This window comes from Crassostrea angulata, chromosome 9 (genome assembly GCF_025612915.1).
Source record: "Crassostrea angulata isolate pt1a10 chromosome 9, ASM2561291v2, whole genome shotgun sequence".
Classification (NCBI taxonomy): domain Eukaryota; kingdom Metazoa; phylum Mollusca; class Bivalvia; order Ostreida; family Ostreidae; genus Magallana; species Magallana angulata.
The window spans coordinates 35,714,300-35,733,794 of record NC_069119.1 but is presented as its reverse complement, the minus strand read 5'-3'; the positions used below and the strand labels follow the sequence as shown (position 1 = coordinate 35,733,794).

General features: G+C 33.9%; 2 protein-coding genes across 2 annotated transcripts; both read right to left on the bottom strand.

Annotated features, from left to right (window-relative positions):
• Nucleotides 1–4,946: 4,946 nt before the first annotated feature.
• On the bottom strand, nt 4,947–10,473 carry LOC128163087 (zinc finger protein OZF-like). Its single transcript, XM_052826573.1, has 2 exons — nt 10,294–10,473; nt 4,947–7,094 (listed from the first exon to the last, which is right to left on the bottom strand). Exon 2 carries the CDS (start codon nt 6,922–6,924, stop codon nt 5,359–5,361), a length of 1,566 nt encoding a protein of 521 aa, XP_052682533.1. The 5' UTR covers nt 6,925–7,094; nt 10,294–10,473; the 3' UTR covers nt 4,947–5,358.
• Nucleotides 10,474–13,873: 3,400 nt separating this feature from the next.
• LOC128163088 (zinc finger protein 501-like) lies at nt 13,874–17,853 on the bottom strand. The gene is given in 3 exon segments (XM_052826574.1): nt 13,874–15,456; nt 15,459–15,996; nt 17,729–17,853. Coding segments are annotated over 2 exon segments (1,458 nt in total). The 5' UTR covers nt 15,751–15,996; nt 17,729–17,853; the 3' UTR covers nt 13,874–14,290.
• Between the last annotated feature and the right edge of the window lie 1,642 nt (nt 17,854–19,495).

Here is a 19,495-nt window from a genome sequence, read left to right as displayed (position 1 = left end):
TTCTCAGAAACTAATCAGCAAGATGATTCTTTATAATTGTTAAGACTTTGGCTCCAGGACAATTCTTCGGCCTCACAAGAAGGTTCAGAGTTTGATGTAGCTAAATATCCCATATATAAACAATTGTAAAGGATCTTTTTGAGAACTGCTCAATACTCAACATGTGATATGACTATAAACTTGAAGCAGGCAGTTTTTTTTTCATTAGAATCTTTTTGTATTACTGTATTGAGTAATTGCCCTTGATTGATTGATTCTTGATTATTTTAATTAATGCATCCACTGTTAACCAATTATTGTGATGATTATTTTTATACAATAATAAATATTCAATGTATATAAGTTGTTCTGCATAAGTAGTTTTGGGTTAGGCCGGATTAGTTTGAATTATTTTAGGCCGGCACATATATAGGGACAGTGTCTATTGCATTACGAAGAGCAACTGTTTGGGGTGGAACTTGAGCGGGTACGGATAAATTGAGTGTGTGTGGACATTCCTGCTCTATATAATCTCCGTGTTTTCTAACCTACGATACAGAGGGTGTGGTCATCCCTGCCCTGTATCGCATTAATACAAGTGTGCGGTCATATCTGCTTGTATTGGTGGTGGTTGCGGCGGAGCACTAGTGTGTGGTCATCCCTGCTGGTGTTCTGGCCTTTCTAGCGCAAGTGTGAGGCATTCCCTACTTGCGTTAGGTTGAGCTGTTGGCGCAAGTGCGCGGTCATCCATGCTTGCGTTAACGTTGGTACCTGTTCAGTTGCGTAGGTGTGCGGTCATCCCTGCCTGCGTAACGTTGAGTCCCTATATATGTGCAGGAGCGGTGATTAAAGTCTGCTCTTGTAAGTATTGGCAGCAATCGGCTATCCGAGTTCCAAGGGGGGAAAATGGATTTTATTTATACAGGATCTACATGTATTATGACTCCATTAAGCTGACTTTATCATACCTATTGTTCCTCATGTGAGCGATGTGGCCCATGGGCCTCTTGTTTAAAAAAAGTGACGTTAATATCAATCATTAAACGTCAATTGTTTTTAAATGTATTGTGAAAAGTCTGAGGAAGAAATGAAAGCGCTTACGTTTTGCGATTAGTGTTGTTATTTTATATATATATATATATATATATATATATATATATATATATATATATATATATATATATATATATATATATATATATATATATAATTTAAAAATGATAAATATCCAGAATAAAATCACAAATTGATCCTATTAACCGCAAACGTTTTCGCCATTCCTGGCTCTTCAGGCAGTTATGTACAAATGACTAATATGTAACGTAGTAACGTCAATAAGCAAAAGTTCATTGTGACGTCATAATAACGTTAAAGTAGCGGAAAGTTAGAGTCACAGAGCAAAAAGGCGCTAAAAAAATAATAATCGCAAATATAACAAATGATTCAATTATATCACATGCATATAATGAATTTTTCACTGGGTGCGATTAAGTTTTGGTTTAAATAATTTAATAAAGTGGTCTTCCTTGGCTAAGCGCAGTATTTCATTTTCATTTGGAAGTTTATAAAATGGGAATAGGGTAAATTTTCCCTGGCCGCATTCAGCAAAATGTTCACAGCATGGAGTATTACGAACACTCGGGTCTTTAATCTGTTGCTTGTGGACACGAACACGCGCGTTTAGTTTCCCCGTCTGTCCAATATAAAATTCTTTGCATGTTGGGCAAATAGCACAATAAATAACATTTTCCGATTTACAGTTCATCGACGAATTGGCGCGAATTTCCATCCCAGATTTTAGTAGAATTGTATTTCCTTCTTCTATGTAGGCACATGTACCACATCTCGGGTCGCCGCATTTTTTCACAGATGGAATTTCCTCCTGCATTGTAAATCGGGCCTTGGTCAATATGTGTTTAAGATTTGGTGCTTGTCGTTGGCTACTGATTATGTCCTCGGATTGTAATAATTTCCTCATATTTTTTGACTGTTCTAATATAGGGTAAAGTCGTTTTGCGTCTGTTAGAATATTTCTGTTCCTTGGATTGTGGGTCACAACAAAAGCAAGTTTCCCGTCGTTGTTGCGATTATTAGAAGACCGGCGAGGATTACGTAGAACATGTAATGGAATTTGTGTCGCTCTTTTTACTCCAGCGTTGATTAAATTTTTCGGGTATCTCTGACGTTGCAGAAATATTTTTAATTCTTCCAGACGTTTAGATCGTAAGGTTTTGTCTGTGATAATTGTACAAATTCTCCGTGCTAAGTTAAACGGAATATTGCGTTTTGTGTGGGAAGGGTGGCATGATCTAAAATCCAGATATTGGTGTGTGTCCGTGGGCTTACAGTATAAATCCGTTGTTATACATGACCCATTTTTTATAATACGTAGATCTAAAAATGGAATTTCCTTGTCACTCTTCTCCATCGTAAATTGTATTGATTCATTTAAAGTATTTAGTAAAGAATGAAATTTCTCTAAGTCGTCTTCCCCTTTAGTCCAGAAAATGAAACAGTCGTCAAGATAGCGTTTCCAATTGGATCCTATATAGGTACTAAGTTCGGCATCAAACACTTCTGATGTTCTTTCAAAAAGTGTATTTTCTAAATACCCCATTACTAACGTAGCATATGTGGGCGCAACTTTATATATATATATATACTGAGTTTAAATATTTTTTGTAATCAAACTGTGAATATAACATATGGTATCAAACTATGTGAACATAAATGTATGAATTCAAGTTTATATGATATATATAATAAAAAAAGTCATGTTCATATTTTGAGCATTGAATGTCACAAAATTACTCGGTGTATGCCAACATATTTCATTTATATAGTTCTTCACTGAATTGGATGGTATTGTCTGAAAACATATTTAGACAATAAATATGTTTTATGTTTTTATGTGCATGTACATAATATATAGCTTATCAAAAATAATTTTTGTGATTTTTTTTTTGGGATGAATCTTAGATCGGAGTAAGTAATGCTAATTTGTAAATCAAACCCAACCCTAAGATATACACCTTCTGCATGTATCTAGGAATGATCTGTGCCAAGTTTAGTTAAGATTAACCTTGTGGTTCTGGATGAGAAGAAAAAAGTGTGAAAAGTTCACAAGCGGACGGACAAACAGACAGACAAATAGACAAGAAATGATTATAACAGTTAATTTGAGCTTTTAGCCATGTGAGCCAAAATGGGAGGTTTAAGACTTCATTAGTTTATAATACCATCACACTGATTTTTACAGTCATTGATTATTATTCCAATAAAGTCAACTTCAAAAAATCTTAAAACATACAGTGTATATGTAGTCTTCGCTTTTATACTAATATGCTGCTGAATTTAACTACAGTGAATGTTAAAGGGGCATGGTCACGATTTTGGTCAAAAAATATTTTTCCAATTTAAAATTTACAATGCTTCAGAAAGGCATTTTTAATAGGCAACCGAAATTTGAGTGTCATTTGTTTAGTTACAAGCGAGTTACAGAGCTTGAAATTCTTCGCTATGTAAACAAAGTGTTTGTTTACATTTTGAATGTTGAAGTAATAATTTCCGGGTTAAACCTAAAATGAATGTGCTAAACGTTAGGAACTGTTTATCTGTGCTTAAAAGAAATAAAAAGATAGACAAATAAGATGGAAAAAGATTTTTACTGGTATATTGAACCTATGTAAACAAAAACAGGGCACGAGCCTTGTTTACATGACAAAGTATCTTGCTTATAACTCTACGAATGACTCTCAAATTTCATTTGTTCATTTGAAATGCATTCCTTAGCATTGTAAATAATAAAAACAGAAAAATAGAAATTTACCAAAATCGTGACCATGCCCCTTAATAGAATTTTAAAAAAGTTGTCTTCTGGCTAAAACTTTGATTATATCAAAGTTATTTTTTCAGCGCCCTAACAATCTTAATTTGGAGTGTTGTAGCATGTATTGACGTTCATTGATAAATGCTGTCTTTAAAAGCTAGTACCTCTTTATAATTTTACCCGATGAATCTCCGAAGGATAGTTAGGCTTGCCGGAGAGGGGTGTCAACGGCACACTGACGGTAATTTTACCACATAAATTAAAGAAATTTGAACTTTCCATGTCGAGACCAGAACATGAGCGGATCTAGAAAGAAGAGGGGTCCGGACTCCCCCTGGCAATTTCAAATTCCTTTATAGTCTGTTTGATATGGTTTTACTGATAGAAAAAAAATCACGATAACGTCATGAAAGTGACGTCATCTTCATAAAAGTTGCAACATTGCGATATCATGCTCTAGTGTCTGTCTCAGGACCTTGTTTGATATCATTAAAACAGAAAAAGATCTTTATCAGATTTTAAAAAAAATTAAAACAGTGAAATTTTGCATTGAGCTGGCGTTTGCTTTCCGTTCATCATACATGTATATACATGTATCTGTAAGACTGAACAATGTTCTAAAATAATGTAATTGTACAGTATTTTTTTTTTTCATTTTTCAAATATATATCATCAGCTGGATAGGAGTTTTTGTCCCTCAGTTACTAGTAATTCGATACGCAAGGGCATGCTCTACGAATGAACAGTTTCTAAGGCGAGGCAAGCTACTGACAATCAAGATGATAATACAGATCCAACGGGTCAACAGTTTCGTTTAGTAATCTTTTCGCAAGTTCTATGGTCGATACAACGGCTTTGTCGGCAAATACAATCTTCCACTGGGTCGCATGCTGATTTAATTTAAGAGTACACGGTGGGTTTGACCGGTAACCGTAAGCAGAGGATGCTCACTCCTACATGGCACCTGATCCTAAAGTCTCTGTTTAAGAGGTCCGTGTTTGCTCTGGTACTGTTATGTATTTTTTTCCGACTTTTGATTTTGAACACTGTTCGTTATAATTATCACCACAGTGACTTCATATTACAAACAAACACATCTTTTAAGACTTTGCTAATATGAAGACTATGCTAATTGGGGGAGGGTTGGGGGACATTGAATATAAAGTGAGTATGCAAAACAAATGTGCAATTCTTAATTAGGCATGGTTCTCTTTAAATCTGCAGGCACATAAGAATGTCATTTGCCTGAATATTTGCATAAAAAAAATATATGTACTATTATGTCAGGTATTCAAATTTCTTTATCAAATTAAAATATTAAATCTCAAAACTAGTAAACTTCATGAAATTCTGCAGTATACTGAACCTTGAAACACTGTTTAATAATTCAGGAAATTAAAGCTTTACAATCCGGTATATATACCGGTATATTGAATACAATTACTTCATTCAAAGTACTGTTTATACCTTCTTTTTTGTTACATGATGTAAGTGAGTAACTCTTATTAAATTCTCATGAGCTTTTTGTCACCAACTTTAAGGCTCTTTACTTATATCAACTGCTTCTTTAAAGACTTGGTTCCTCTCTTTTGTTTCACGGCATGCATGTCAGAATGAATCTTCTCATGAGTTTTTAGATTACTGGGCTGATTAAACGATTTTCCACAGTGCACACACGTGTATGGTTTTATCCCTGTATGGATCAATTCGTGTCGTTTCAGATGTGACCATTGTACAAATGTTTTCCCGCAAGTTTTGCACACATACGGACGTTCACCTGTGTGCAACCTCTTGTGATTTAAAAGATTTGAATTGCAGTTGAATTCTTTTCCGCATGTTTCACACAGATACAACTTGACTCCCGTGTGTAAAGTCATGTGTTTATTATATTCTCTTCTACGCATAAACCTCATTGGGCATTGGTTGCAGGAAAATGGTTTTTCGCCTGTATGAATTCTCACATGGCGTTTCAATACATACACAGCCAAGAATTTCTTTCCACAAAATTTGCACAAAAAGTTTCGCTCGTTGGTGTGCGTCATTTTGTGTAAAATCAAGCTCTGTTTTGTAGACAACACCTTGTCGCACACGTCACAGACAAACATTTTTAGACAGTTTGACCTGATGTGCTGATTGAACTGCTGCTGTCGGAGGAAAGATCTACCGCACAACTCGCAGGTAAAAGGTTTGACATTGGCATGTGCATTCAACATATGTGTCTTCAAATTCATTTCACGACAAAATCCCCTCTCACACTTGCTACATTTAAATGGTTTGTAATTCTTGTGTTTATATAAATGTCGATTACACGCATGAACGCTATAAAATGACTCATCACATGCTGGGCATTTGAACGGTTTTTCGCTGGAGTCTGGATGTTTCTTTCTGAAATGGTTTCTCAGTGTTGCAGTTTTCACATACTCTTTTTGACAAACGTGGCACTTGTGTCGGAGAGGGTCCGAAGTCTCTCCAGTGTGGACTTCCATGTGCCTCTTCAAATTTGAAGACGAAGTGTATGTCCTACGACACAGTGAACAAATATAAGGCCTCTTTTTTTTATACTTTGATGTTGGCTTTTCATCTGGCTCTGTGTTTGTATTTTTTCTTTTCGTGGGTTTTTCAACATTCAATATTGAACTCTCATTGTAAGTAAAGTACATTGCGTCATCATTTTCTTCTTCTGCTTCCGAACCACTAGTGTCGTTTTCCTGGCCATCATTCGACTGTTCAGCATTCTCCCTTAAATTATACAGAAAATCTCCATTCTTATTTTGGTAACTCGGCTGATCATCATCATTATAATCATCATCATCATCATCATCATCATCATCATCATTTTGAATATCACTTCCCTTAATCTGAACAGGCAGGTCACCATTTTCATCATCATTATAATCATCATCATCTTCAAAATCATCCCCTTCTTTCAACTCATTTAACATCTGTACTTTGTTTTTCTGTGAATGCTGAATATCTTTACATCTTGTCTTCATATATCCACCGATCCACCCTTGTGATTGTTCAGTAGAGTTAAATTCCTTATCATCCATGTCATCTGTATGCATAGTTAATGTACTTTCTTTTGATGGTTTCTCATTCCTTGATTTTGTTGACATATTGGTTATAAGTATGAGTTTGTTTGTAAATTAATATACATGTATTTTATAGATCTATTTTCAAATTGGAAGCTCTTTAAAGCCATGACTAAATGGTTGTGCATCAAAATCTGGTATTTTTCATTTCTTTTCCAAATTGTATCCCTTTTTGGTAGGCAAGTCCCAAATTGCTGCAAAAAGAAAAATAAGAAAGTGTAAGGTAAAGCATATTCCAAATGGAGAAAAAATGTAAACAGTCCACATTATAAATCTCCGTAAGGAATCTCTTTACATTCCTGTGAACTGGTGAATTTTTCCATGTGAAAGACAATAATGAATCAATGAAAATATCTTGGAAATTATCCCTTTCAACTATTTCAATTGCACTTCTTTTACAGCTAGGTATGTGTACTTTTATTAAGAATCGCCCAAATGTGCTGCATAAATATCTTGGGACAGACTATACATATATTTACTTTAGACATTTATTAGTCCCCTATCAGTTTTCACCGGAGGGGACTAAAGTTTTCCTCTGTGTCCGTCAGTCTGTCTGTCCCACTTCAGTTTTCCACACTTGTTTCTTTATGCGATTGAGGAATAATATGAAATTTGCTGAACAGCTTCAAAATGTCAAACTACAGATCAAGTATACACTTTCGTAGCGTCTGGTTGATATATTTTCGAGAAAAATAATTTTTTATATTCCAATTTTAATGTTCGGGTTCGTTATCAGGTTCGGTGTGTATTGAATAAACGATGAAAGTATGTAGTCAGTAATAATATCCTGTATTACTTGGACCATTCCTTGTATTGTTTCTAACAAACAAATAAGTTCTGTAAAATAGTGTCAAGCATCGTGTTGTAAATTTAATCGACGGACACGGGTTTTTTGTATTATTACAATCGGGTTCGTTATCGGGTTGGTCTGTTGATTCCAGGTACAGAAGACGGTATTCTGCATAACAGTGCAATGTTTTCACAAATTTCTACAAACCGGTAGGAGACGTGTATTGCTTATGCAGCTCAGAATGCTTGTTTTTATAGTGAGCGCAGCGAGCTCCATAGACAACGTGTGCGAACGGAGGAAATTCGAGTTAAAATCTGCACATTGTTCAAAGAAATTTTTATGAGGCCACGTGAAAAAGTTCTACTATCCCAATGATCCTTTGCGGTGCATAGCAACATGGTGGAACAGGAAGCGTTTCTAAGGAAAATTCTTACCTGTAAATCGCATACATCATTTTCATTTAATAAAAAAAATCCTTTTAAAAACATTAAAGTTAACAACACATATGCTTACGTAAAAAAAACTGCACCTATCTGAACTTTTGCTGACACATGACGTCATTTCCTTCCCCGAATTTGTCCGACAATTTACGAAAACTGTCGAGCGCAAAAGTTAAGTATGACGTCACAATGATCTCGGGCTATATAATTTCCAGCAATATTTAGAGGTGGATCAAGCATCTGTACTGGATGTAACGTGTAGAAAGTACTCAATATCAGTGTTAACGGTGACTCTTTGGCTGATTAGTTTTGATTTTTTTTTTGCTCAGTAAATACACATGCAAGTTCCATGCTAAATTTACTGTCATACTGATCCAAACATATATGCATACGTTAGGTAGGTGACAAAAAATTATTAAAAAAGAAAAATCCAATCATTGTTAGATCTATGTGCAGCCACGTCATTTTGTAATGAATAAATAAACGAAAAAAATTAAACTGTTAAAATATCTACATGTTTTTGTTATAGTGACATATGTGGTCAAACCTTTAAATAAAATTGGATAACACACAAAAAGGGTGAGGGCACATGTTTACAACGCTTATATAGCGTACAAAATTTAAAAGATTAAAAACAAAATTGATGCCACAGAGGAACAAAATGATAGATAACACAGACACACAATTCATTGTTTCCTGATTTAAATGATCATTATTAATGCTCAGTGCATGGTAGTTTGTGTAAGTGTATAAGCCTAGGAAGGGACCATTGGAAAAAAAGTTTAATAACTTTGGGTTCCTTGCGGCGGTAAAAGTTTTCAAACAAAGCCCAAGTTTTTTGGTTAGGGCAAGTCCACGGGTTGCATTTAACAATGATGACAGATGTGTGGTTCCTTCTGCGCTCGCCCCAACGGTCACACCGTAAAACATATTAGAAGTATGATTTGCTTTTTATACCCCCGCAAACGAAGTTTAGGGGGGTATATTGGTTTCACCCTGTCCATCTGTCCGTCTGTCTGTAGACGCAACTTTGTCCCCCCTATAGAATTTTTTATTACTACATGGAACAGTTTGAAAATTTGTACATATGTTGAACACCATCTGAAGATGTGCACCTGCAATTTTTTTTAAGATCAGACAAGATTTAATGATTTTATGACAGTTTTCATTTTCCTTATTCTATGTATTGTACACTAATGTTGAAAAGTAAGGGAGGTAATCCTTACAGATTTTATTAATTAATTAATAAAAAACACTCTAAAATATATTTATATAAATACATCCAGATGGAGTTTTTTTTGTCTTTATGTCTTAATTAATAAAAAAAAAATTATTTTTTATAAGTATTCTATCAACTGACAATGCAAAGTTTTTGTTTGTCAATGATAAATTCTTAAAACCAAAAGGTCTATCATTATAAGGAAATAAATAATATAATTATTAATAAAGAAGTTAAACTATTTTTAGAGGTTGTTTAAATTTATTTGTCAAGTAATTTGATGAAGTGACACTATTGGGCATTAATTTAAATGAAATTTAAAATTACTGATATGATTGTAGTGTTTTGGCAATTTTAAAATTGTTTGTAATATTAAATTTTCTTTTTTACATATTTTTACATAGTATGGTAATTATGGTAATGTTTTGGGAGTTTATTAAATTTAACAAGCTCATCAAAGAAAATCATAGTCCTATGGGATCAATTTTCTGATATGGAGTTCAATTGTGCCATAGGAGAAAGTGAGGAAAATTTGAAACAACTAATTGCATCTGTCAAGACTCTTATTAGAAAGATATTGAAAGTTTTATCAACAGAAGAGCATTGCTTGGCTACTGGTATTTCTATTCACTGCAAAGGGAGGGGTTATTGTCATTTTGTTGGTTTTTCTTTAAATCAATTCAATTAAAAAAATATATCATCAAATACATACATTTGTAAATGTATTACTGTTATAGATATGTATTTACAGTGAAATTCTGACAATTTTGATTTTAATTTTTCTTTGTTAACTATTTTTTTTTTTACAATTCTAGAATTTTTTTTGTATGTGTTCCAAACCTTAATTATTATTCAATTCAATTATTTGTCCCATTTGAAATTAGCCTAGCGGGGGTATTAGTCCCATTAGGACAGTTCTAGTTCAACTTGTCAAAACTCCTTACCCTGACAAAGGCATTTTGTGATGTCCTTTGACGTCATTGATAAAGTATCAAGACGTTCCACAGGTTAAGACACAAATTACTATTCTACAGTAGCTGACAGTACCTAAAACAAGTTGGCACTAACTCGACAAACAAATTTCATGAAGAAACACGAAACCGGAAGTTATAATGCATGCAATTACTATTGTAATAAACCAAATCTGGACAATATATAGAACCGATAGTTCCGGAATAATAATCGGAGGATGTATTTCCAGGTAATGCGTTTCTCCGGTTCAGTGTATTGGTGTTCGTCAACGCGTGATTTTGTTTTCACATAAATATACTTTGTGTTTTCTTTTCAATGGAATGGGATCCTACCCCCCCCCCCCCCAAAAAAAAGAAAAAAAAAAAAGAAAGAAAAGAAAAGAAAGAAACAGTACACTTTAACTACCAAACCTTGAACTGTGTCCACCTCAAAAAAGGCTATTTTACTTTTTGATTTTACATAAGAATATACCTACATTGTATCAGGGATGTATTTAAGAAATAAACAACGTTATTTAGTGAACATGGCGTTATGAATAGCAATTGCTCTGTTGGCATATTCCATGATGCGCGCTAGCGCATCATGGAAAATATGCCAGCAGAGCAGTTGCTATTCATAACGCCATGTTCACTAAATAATCGTTGTTTATTACTTATATCTGCATTTTACCACTCGCAAATACCCTGTATTAGCCTAGACCTTGACATTTAGCTATTACATCAAAAGTAAACATTCAGATTGTAATGTATCTTTTTAATTCACATAGATTTGTTAACAGAATCAATGATATGTTATAACAGTAATTCCTTTAAAATGTTATCAAAAACATGTTTTAATATTACATGTAAATACGTCAATTTTAATCGAGTTGGAGAAAAACCCATGATGTATCGTATAGTGGTTTAACGAGGCCGAGTACAGAACGAGTACGCACGCTTTCGCGCAGCGTTTCATTTGTATTGTGACGTCATCTTTTTGCTTGGTTGACGCCATGGCGTGATAGTTTCAACTGCAGATATTCAGCGAAAATTGTTGAAAATATCTCGTTTGATGCGTAAAAATAATGTTATATTGTGAAATAAACATAAATGTCTCGAAGTATAAGCTATATTTGGGCTCGGGTCGAAAACGTGAAGAGGGTTCAGCAAGCCTAGTCCTCTGTCACGTTTTCTTAACCCGCCTAAATATAGCTTAATTCATACATTTCAAGACTGTAACCATGTATTTTATATTAATGACCCTTAAAATGTGATGTTATATATTTATTATTACTTCAATATGTCTGAATGTTTTAATAATACTATATAGATCACCTTTTTCGCCTTTGTCAAATAAAAAATAGCCATTATCTGACAAATCTGGGAAATTGGGCATACAAAAATCAACTTTGATAAGACCCCTGGAACAAACCAGGAGGTAAAATGTTTTTTTTATTTGACCATTTGATGCCCTTTAGCAATAACTTTAATATGTAGAACAGAAAAAGAAATCCCTAGGGCAGAAGTTTTGAAAAAATGTAAAAAATATGCAAAATTGATACATTTCAAGCAAAATCCCATAGGGTCCTATGTTAAAGATTTACAAACTTTGAAATGACCCCCTAAACAAACGGTGTGGTAAATGTCTTATTTTTTAATCTTAAAATGATAATTATATCGGTAGAAATTCATGTAAAAAGTTTCATCAAAAAATCTAGGGCAGAACAAATTAGACCCGGCCTCGTTAAATCTACAACGTCATGGAAAAGTATATTATAACGTTACACCTTTATGACGTCATTGTATACTGACAGAGCAATTGCGATTATAGAGAAATAATTGCAGCTCCTCCGTATGGGCTTACAGTGGGAAAGAACAATGGAAATGCAAATATATATTGTATGGACGGTATCATTTAATGATTATAGATTTTAACGTATGACGTCACAGTGATATTGCGCTCATGGGCACCCGACGAAATAAATTTTTGTCATAATAAAAATTTTATATACCCTAGCCTATACCTAATAATACATGGGTATATGGTATTTTTTTTAATACGACAAAAATTTATATAGTCAGGTGCCTGTGCTCGCGCCATATATATTTTCAGTTATTTATGAAAACAGATTTCTTTGAATGGGAAGATTTATAATGGGAGATGTTGACATATATTTTCTCCATTCTGAAGTCAATTGGAATGCCTCGCACAATTCTTCAACGTTATCATCCAAGTCTGTTTCAATACAAAATCCCTGCAGGCATCACATTTAATTTTTTTATCTGTGTAATGAAACCTGACAAAGCTAGAGGGGGGCATTTCAAAAGAGAAATCTTGGGATTTTTTTAATACTATTGTGCTTTTATAATTGCTAATATGAAAAACATATTTATTTCTTGATATTAAATAAAAAGTTTATTAACAACAAGGTTTGTTGTATTAATTTAACAAAATGACTATGAAGAAATCACTGCACTTTACACATACAAATACAAATATTTTATTGGCACAAACACAATTACAATAATTGGCAAAGGCCCAATGGATATATAAGAACATCATTGTATGTTTACAATAATTGCATGTACAGTATATATATTTTTACTGATCTATATAGATCAGTTTAACATTTCCTTAGACTAATTGACATCTGTGTTCAAAGCAGTCATTTAATGAATTTAACAGTAATATTTAAAATAGTATGTATTTCACTATTTAAACATACATGTAAAATGTATCTTTCTTTGTCCAAGTTATTGGCAATATTTATTTTACTTATCTTATAAAAATTACTAAAATAGCTGTTCCTTAGATGAGAATAGGCTTTACATTGAAAAAAGAAAATGAGTTTCATCTTCAATTGCACCAGTTTTACAAGCATTACAATATCTTTCATTCCTAATTGTGGCATTATATCTACCACTTTCTATTGCAAGTTTATGTGCACTTAATCTTATTCTACTAATAGAGGATCTCTCAGATCTTTTCCTGAGTATATCAACATAAGGACTTCTTTTTCTCATATATAATTTTTGAAAAAATGAAAGTTTTTCTGAACTAAAAATTTTTGATGATTGCTCTTGGATACATTGGTCAATGATTCTTTGCTTTATGTTTGGTAAAAAGTGTTGAATTGTGCTTTTATAATTACTAATGTTTGAGAATCCCAAATTGTCTAGGATGCCATAAATTTTCTTAGTCCAGGAATTGGAATTGATCGTTCCCTGATATAATTTAAATGCCAAAGAATTAGACGTTATCATGTGATTCCAATATTTAATGCTTGAGAATGAGATTTTAGACCAAAGTGGTAACCTGTTTAATTCTGCCAAACAACCAGTATTAGATGCTTTGCAATGTAATCCAAGTATATCTTTAAGAAATTTTACATGAAATTTTTCGATAACTGAAATATCTTTCAATGAGAGATCCACTCCCCATATTTCACAACAATAAAGAAGTACATGTAGAAATGTACGTACTATCATTTTTAAATAGAGAAAGTGTATAATTCAGAAAAACAAAATGAATTTCTTATGCACTACATGTAATAAAAAGTTGGGGGGGGGGGGGGGGGGGGGGCTTTGAATATAAAGAGAAAAATAATTATGCAATGCAAAATATAAATATGTGGAATTCTTATTTACACATGGTTCTCTATAAATCTTGCAGGCACATGAGTGTGCATATTTGCACAAAAAAATGCTATTATGTCAGGAACTGAGTATTTTACAATTTCTTAACAAATCAGAAATAAATTCTCTCTACTAGTAAATTAAACCTCATAAATTTCAGCAGTACATTGTACCCTGTAATAGTGTCTATTCAGCAAATAAAAGCTTTGCATATATAATAAATACATGTGAAGTGACTTCATGTGAGAATTATTTGAATCCAGTTCTTTGTTTACTTAAATGATGTATGCAAATGTGTCTTTCAGGAGTTTTAGTCAACAACTTAAAGACTATTTACTTTTATCAATTGCTTCTTTTAAGACTTGGTTCCTCTCTTTTGTTTCATGGAATGTATTTCAGAGTGAGTCTTCTCATGAGTTTTTAGATTACCTGGCTGATTAAACGATTTTCCACAGTGCACACAGGTGTATGGTTTGATCCCTGTATGTATCAATTCGTGTCGTTTCAGGTGTGAGCATTGTACAAATGTTTTCCCGCAAGTATCGCACACATAGGGACGTTCACCTGTGTGCAACCTCTTGTGATTTGTAAGATACGAACGGCAGTTGAATTCTTTTCCGCATGTTTCACACAGGTACAACTTGACTCCCGTGTGTAAGGTCATGTGTTTATTATATTCTCTTCTACGCATAAACCTCATAGGGCATTGGTTGCAGGCAAATGGTTTTTCGCCTGTATGAATTCTCATGTGATTTTTCATTGCATACAGAGCCAGGAATCTCTTTCCACAAAATTTGCACAGAAAGTTTCGCTCGTTGGTGTGCCTCATTTTGTGTAAAATCAAGCTCTGTTTTGTAGACAACACCTTGTCGCACACGTCACAGACAAACATTTTCTGACAGTTTGACCTGATGTGCTGAATAAACTGCCCCCGATGGAGAAAAGATCTATCACACACCTCACAGGTTAAAGGCTTGACGTCAGAATGTGCCTTCAACATATGCATCTTCATATTCAGTTCACGACAAAACTCTTTCTCACACTTGCTACATTTAAATGGTTTGTAATTCTTGTGTTTATATATATGTTCATTACATGCAGTAACACTATTAAATGACTCCTCACACACTGGGCATTTGAACGGCTTTTCATTGGAGTCTGCGTGGTTCTTCCTGAAATGGTTTCTCAGTGTTGTAGCTACATACTCTTTTTGACAAATGTGGCACTTGTATCGGATAGGGCCAGAACTGGCAGAAGTCTCTCCAGTGTGGACTTTCATGTGCTTCCTCAGAATTGAAGACGAAGTGAATGATCTACCTTGACACAGCGAACAGATATATGGTCTCTTTATTCCCCTCTTTGAGTTTGGCTTTTCATCTGGTTCTGCGTTGGTATTTTGTCTTTTCAAAGGTTTCTCAACACTGGATATCGATCTTTCATTGTTAGTAAAATGCATTGCATCATCGTTTTCTTCATCTGCATCAGAACCATTGGTGTTTTCGTTGCCATCATTCAACTGTCAGAATTCTTTCTTGAATTATACAGAAAATCTCCGTTTTTGTATTGGTAACTTGACTGATCTTCATCATCATCACTTTGAATATCACTCCCCTTAATTTGAACTAGCAGATCATCATCATCATCATCATCATCATCATCATCATCATCACAATCATCACTGTCTTTCAACTCATTTAATAACTGTACATTGTTCTTCTGTGAATGCTGAATATCCTTACTTCTTGACTCCATATATCCACCGATCCACTCATCTGATTGTCCCGTACAGTTGGATTCCTTATTTTCTGTATGCATAGTTACTGTGATTTTCTTCGGATGGTTTCTCTTTCTTTAATTTTGTTGACATATTACTTTTATTTATTTATTTGTTCATTTGTAAGACAAAATATTTGATGTATTTATTTTGAATGTTTTTTGATTGGAAGCTCTTTAAAAACTTAGACATTAGCAACAGTTAAAAATGGCTTCACTTCAAAGTCTTGTGTTCTTCACTTTTTTTTCCAAATGCTATCCCTTTATGGAAGGGCAGGTCCAAAATGGCTTCAAAGAGAAACACAAGAGTCAAGACAGCATAAAATAGAGCACAACAATTTTCATAGAGACAAATTTATAATGAAAATGGTCCTTTAAACATGTCATGTTATCAGTACAGTAAAACACTCTTACAACGGCTGATTATGCTTCGCTCTAAGTGTAATTCGTTATAACCTTCAAGTTTACATTCAACATCTAATAAAGTCAGGAGGATTGAAAATTACTTGGCTGGAAGCATCATATTAATATATATTTAAACAGGACTTGCCATCTCCAAAATTTTTAAATCACTTAACTCAGTCCTCAACTCAAATCTTTATATGAGAAGTGAATGAATTTGAGGTCAAAACTCAGAACTGCCACATCTTTTAATATTGTTTATCCACCCCCCCCCAAAAAAAAATCTGCGCTTGGCCCCATCATAGTGACACCGTTCACATATTACATGTATTTTGAATGTGTTATTATAGGGTTAAGCTGTTTTTATTTCGATATACATGTATTTGTTTATTAGAGAGATATACCGGTACTGATTTAAAAATGGAAATAATTTACAATACATAGATAAAGACAGCAGGATTTCGCGAGATTTCGATCAGTTGCCCATGTCTCTGCTTTTCTAAAAATATGAGGCTACAATCTGACATTCACCGAACATAGCTTTGTTTGTAGTTTAAGGTAGTCCATCAATAACTATCATATTTCATATCTAATAGATTGCAAGTTTGATCACTAAAATCTTAATGTGATTTTAAGGAGTTTATTAAATAATAAAGTTTCACCTTTGAAATTTAAAAAAAAAATTAATTTAGATAAATTTATGATATGTTGAAAATAACATGGAAGTCTATGGGAAAAATGCATTTTTAAATATATTTCTTTAGTACAAGTAATTTTTTCACATTTTTCTTGGTAAAAAGTTGCAAAAGCTTTCTCCGTCTTCGAATATGCTAAAAAAATTTATAGTTTACCATACATTTTTTTCAGAAAATAATTTTTTTAATTTTCCTAAAGGGCAGACAACTCTTAAAAAAAGTTTTAAGTGCAAAAAGTTCATTAAATTGACTACATACATAACCCCAAGTTTGGTTTATGTTAGCCTCATAATAGCTTCAAAATATGTATTTGATGTAGTATAGATCAATCAAAATTGTTAAATTCACCTTAGTTATCATGGTTATGGATGGACTACCTTAACTTACAGGTAAATTCCATAGGTGTCGGAACCGGGGGGGGGCCCCTGGGGGGGGGGGGGGGGGGCTTACCCCCCCCCCCACTTTTTCTGCAAAGTTATACCTAACCATTAGAAACATAGCATGATAAAGGGGTTCAGCCCCCCCCCCCCTCACTTTTTCTCGCAGGAAAGATTATTGCTCCTAAATTTACCTTGAAAGATTGAGAAGTTGGATTCAGAAGCATACTACCATTAGAAACATAGCATGATAGAGGGTTCAGCCCCCCCCCCCCCCCCCACACACTTTTTCTCGCAGGAAAGATTATTGCTCCTAAATTTACCTTGAAAGATTGAGAAGTTGGATTCAGAAGCATATAACCCCCCCCCCCCCACGGATTAGGATTTCCATCATTTTGGAAATTACTTTTTTCTCTCAATATTTCTGAGGATTAGTCTAGCCCCCCCCCCCCCCCCCCCCCCCCCCCCCACTTTCAATTTGCTTCCGACGCCAGTGCATTCAGACAGCAGTAATTTTTCTGAACTCAACTTGTCAAAACTCCTCACCTCGACAAAGGCATCCGCCATCCGATCACAGGTTAAGACACAAATTACTTTTCTACTGTAGCTGACAGTACCTAAGACAAGTGCAGGGGACTAACTCGACTAACAAATTTCAATGGAAAACTCGAAACCGGAAGTTTAACTATTGGTATAAAAAAACAAAACTAGACAATGGAAAGAACTAATAGTTCCGTGAATAATAACAATATACATTTACTGTCGGGTTATGCGTTTCTCCAGCTCCCCAACTTGTCACCGCGCCGTTTTGTCATCACAGAAAAATACATTGTGTCTTTTTTAAAAACTTTTTTCAACTAAATGAGATGATTTAAAAAAAGAAAGTTTTTTCCTCCAAAGCCTAATCCTGAATAGGCATTCTGAAACACCGAGGTCTATATATTTGCACTTACATGCCCCAAAATCGCTTTGTTAACACAACAACGTTTTTAAAACGCTGTAGAAATATTACAAAAACTTTTTTAAAAACATTATTACAACGTAAATTCGTGTGGTTTTTATTTAAACATTTTAAAATTATTACATAGAAATGAATACAAATTAAGCTTTTAAAAGAAACATTTTTTTCTGACATTGTTATCATTAGTGAAAGTTTGGAGAATCATTTTCAATGCAAATCCCTATGAAACTTTCTCTCTAATATAGTATGTTTAATCAAAATGCATAATTTATAATGCTCTGTCTTGTTAATATTTGAATAAACATATATGCAAAAAATAAATCAGTATCTGGTTTTTAAAATAATATCTAAATGTACTATAGATGTGATTATTGCTTAACTTTTATTTTGTCCCAATAGTAGAATGACTTTTAAACGCAGAAAAAACATCGAGTTCGATTATTTATAGATGTTTTAAAAACGTTCTGCAAACATTGCCTGGTAGTGTTTTATATATATTAATTATACTGCGTTATAACATTAAATTTTTCATTTTGTATGACAAGCATGCAGTAAAAAAATCTGACGAAATATACATCTGAAATACTAAAACAATGAAAGCAATTTCAGTCAGACATTTGTATAATTAACAGTGTTATAATCAAAGTACTGAAAGCGGCTCTTTTTGGTGTCTTTATGCATATTGTGTAGTATAAAGACTGAAATCTCCCTCTCTCTCTCTCTCTCTCTCTCTCTCTCTCTCTCTCTCTCGTCCTCTCTCTCTCTCTCTCTCTCTCTCTCTCTCTCTCTCTCTCTCTCTCTCCTCTCTCTCTCTCTCATCTCCTCTCTCTCTCTCTCTCTCTCTCTCACGCATACTTTTAATGTCGGCAAGGCGTTAGAGAGCGACCAAATTTTGTTAGCGGCTATAAACGAATATACATGTATGTCTAGTAGAAAAAAGTTCAACAATCCCCATTTCTTCAACGTGCAACAAGGTACTAGTAGTTCATGAAAATTCATGCGCATTGTTTGTTGTCCAAAATACATAGTCTTGTTTTAAAATGTTAACACTTTATTTATAAGAAAACTAAAAAAACACAGACAATTCTCTCGAAACCAAAATAAAAAAACCAAAACGCCAACACTTTTGACAAAACGTGGCTCTTTTTGTAACTATTTGGTATAGCGAAAAATTTTACTTTAACGCTGTTCGGTTTTTTGTTTACTTTTGATGTTGTGCTATTTACAGTAACGTTGGCGATTTGCCTGTAAATCTCCGCCTCCGATAAAGTTTTTACTATAATTTTGGGAGAGAGGTCATGCAGCAACCTCGCTCCTTATGATCTGCCAATAAGATACATGCATGTTTACGT

What these genes read in the sequence shown, in the direction of transcription:
- LOC128163087 (XM_052826573.1), bottom strand. Translation starts at nt 6,924, where the DNA reads ATGTCAACAAAATCAAGGAATGAGAAACCATCAAAAGAAAGTACATTA.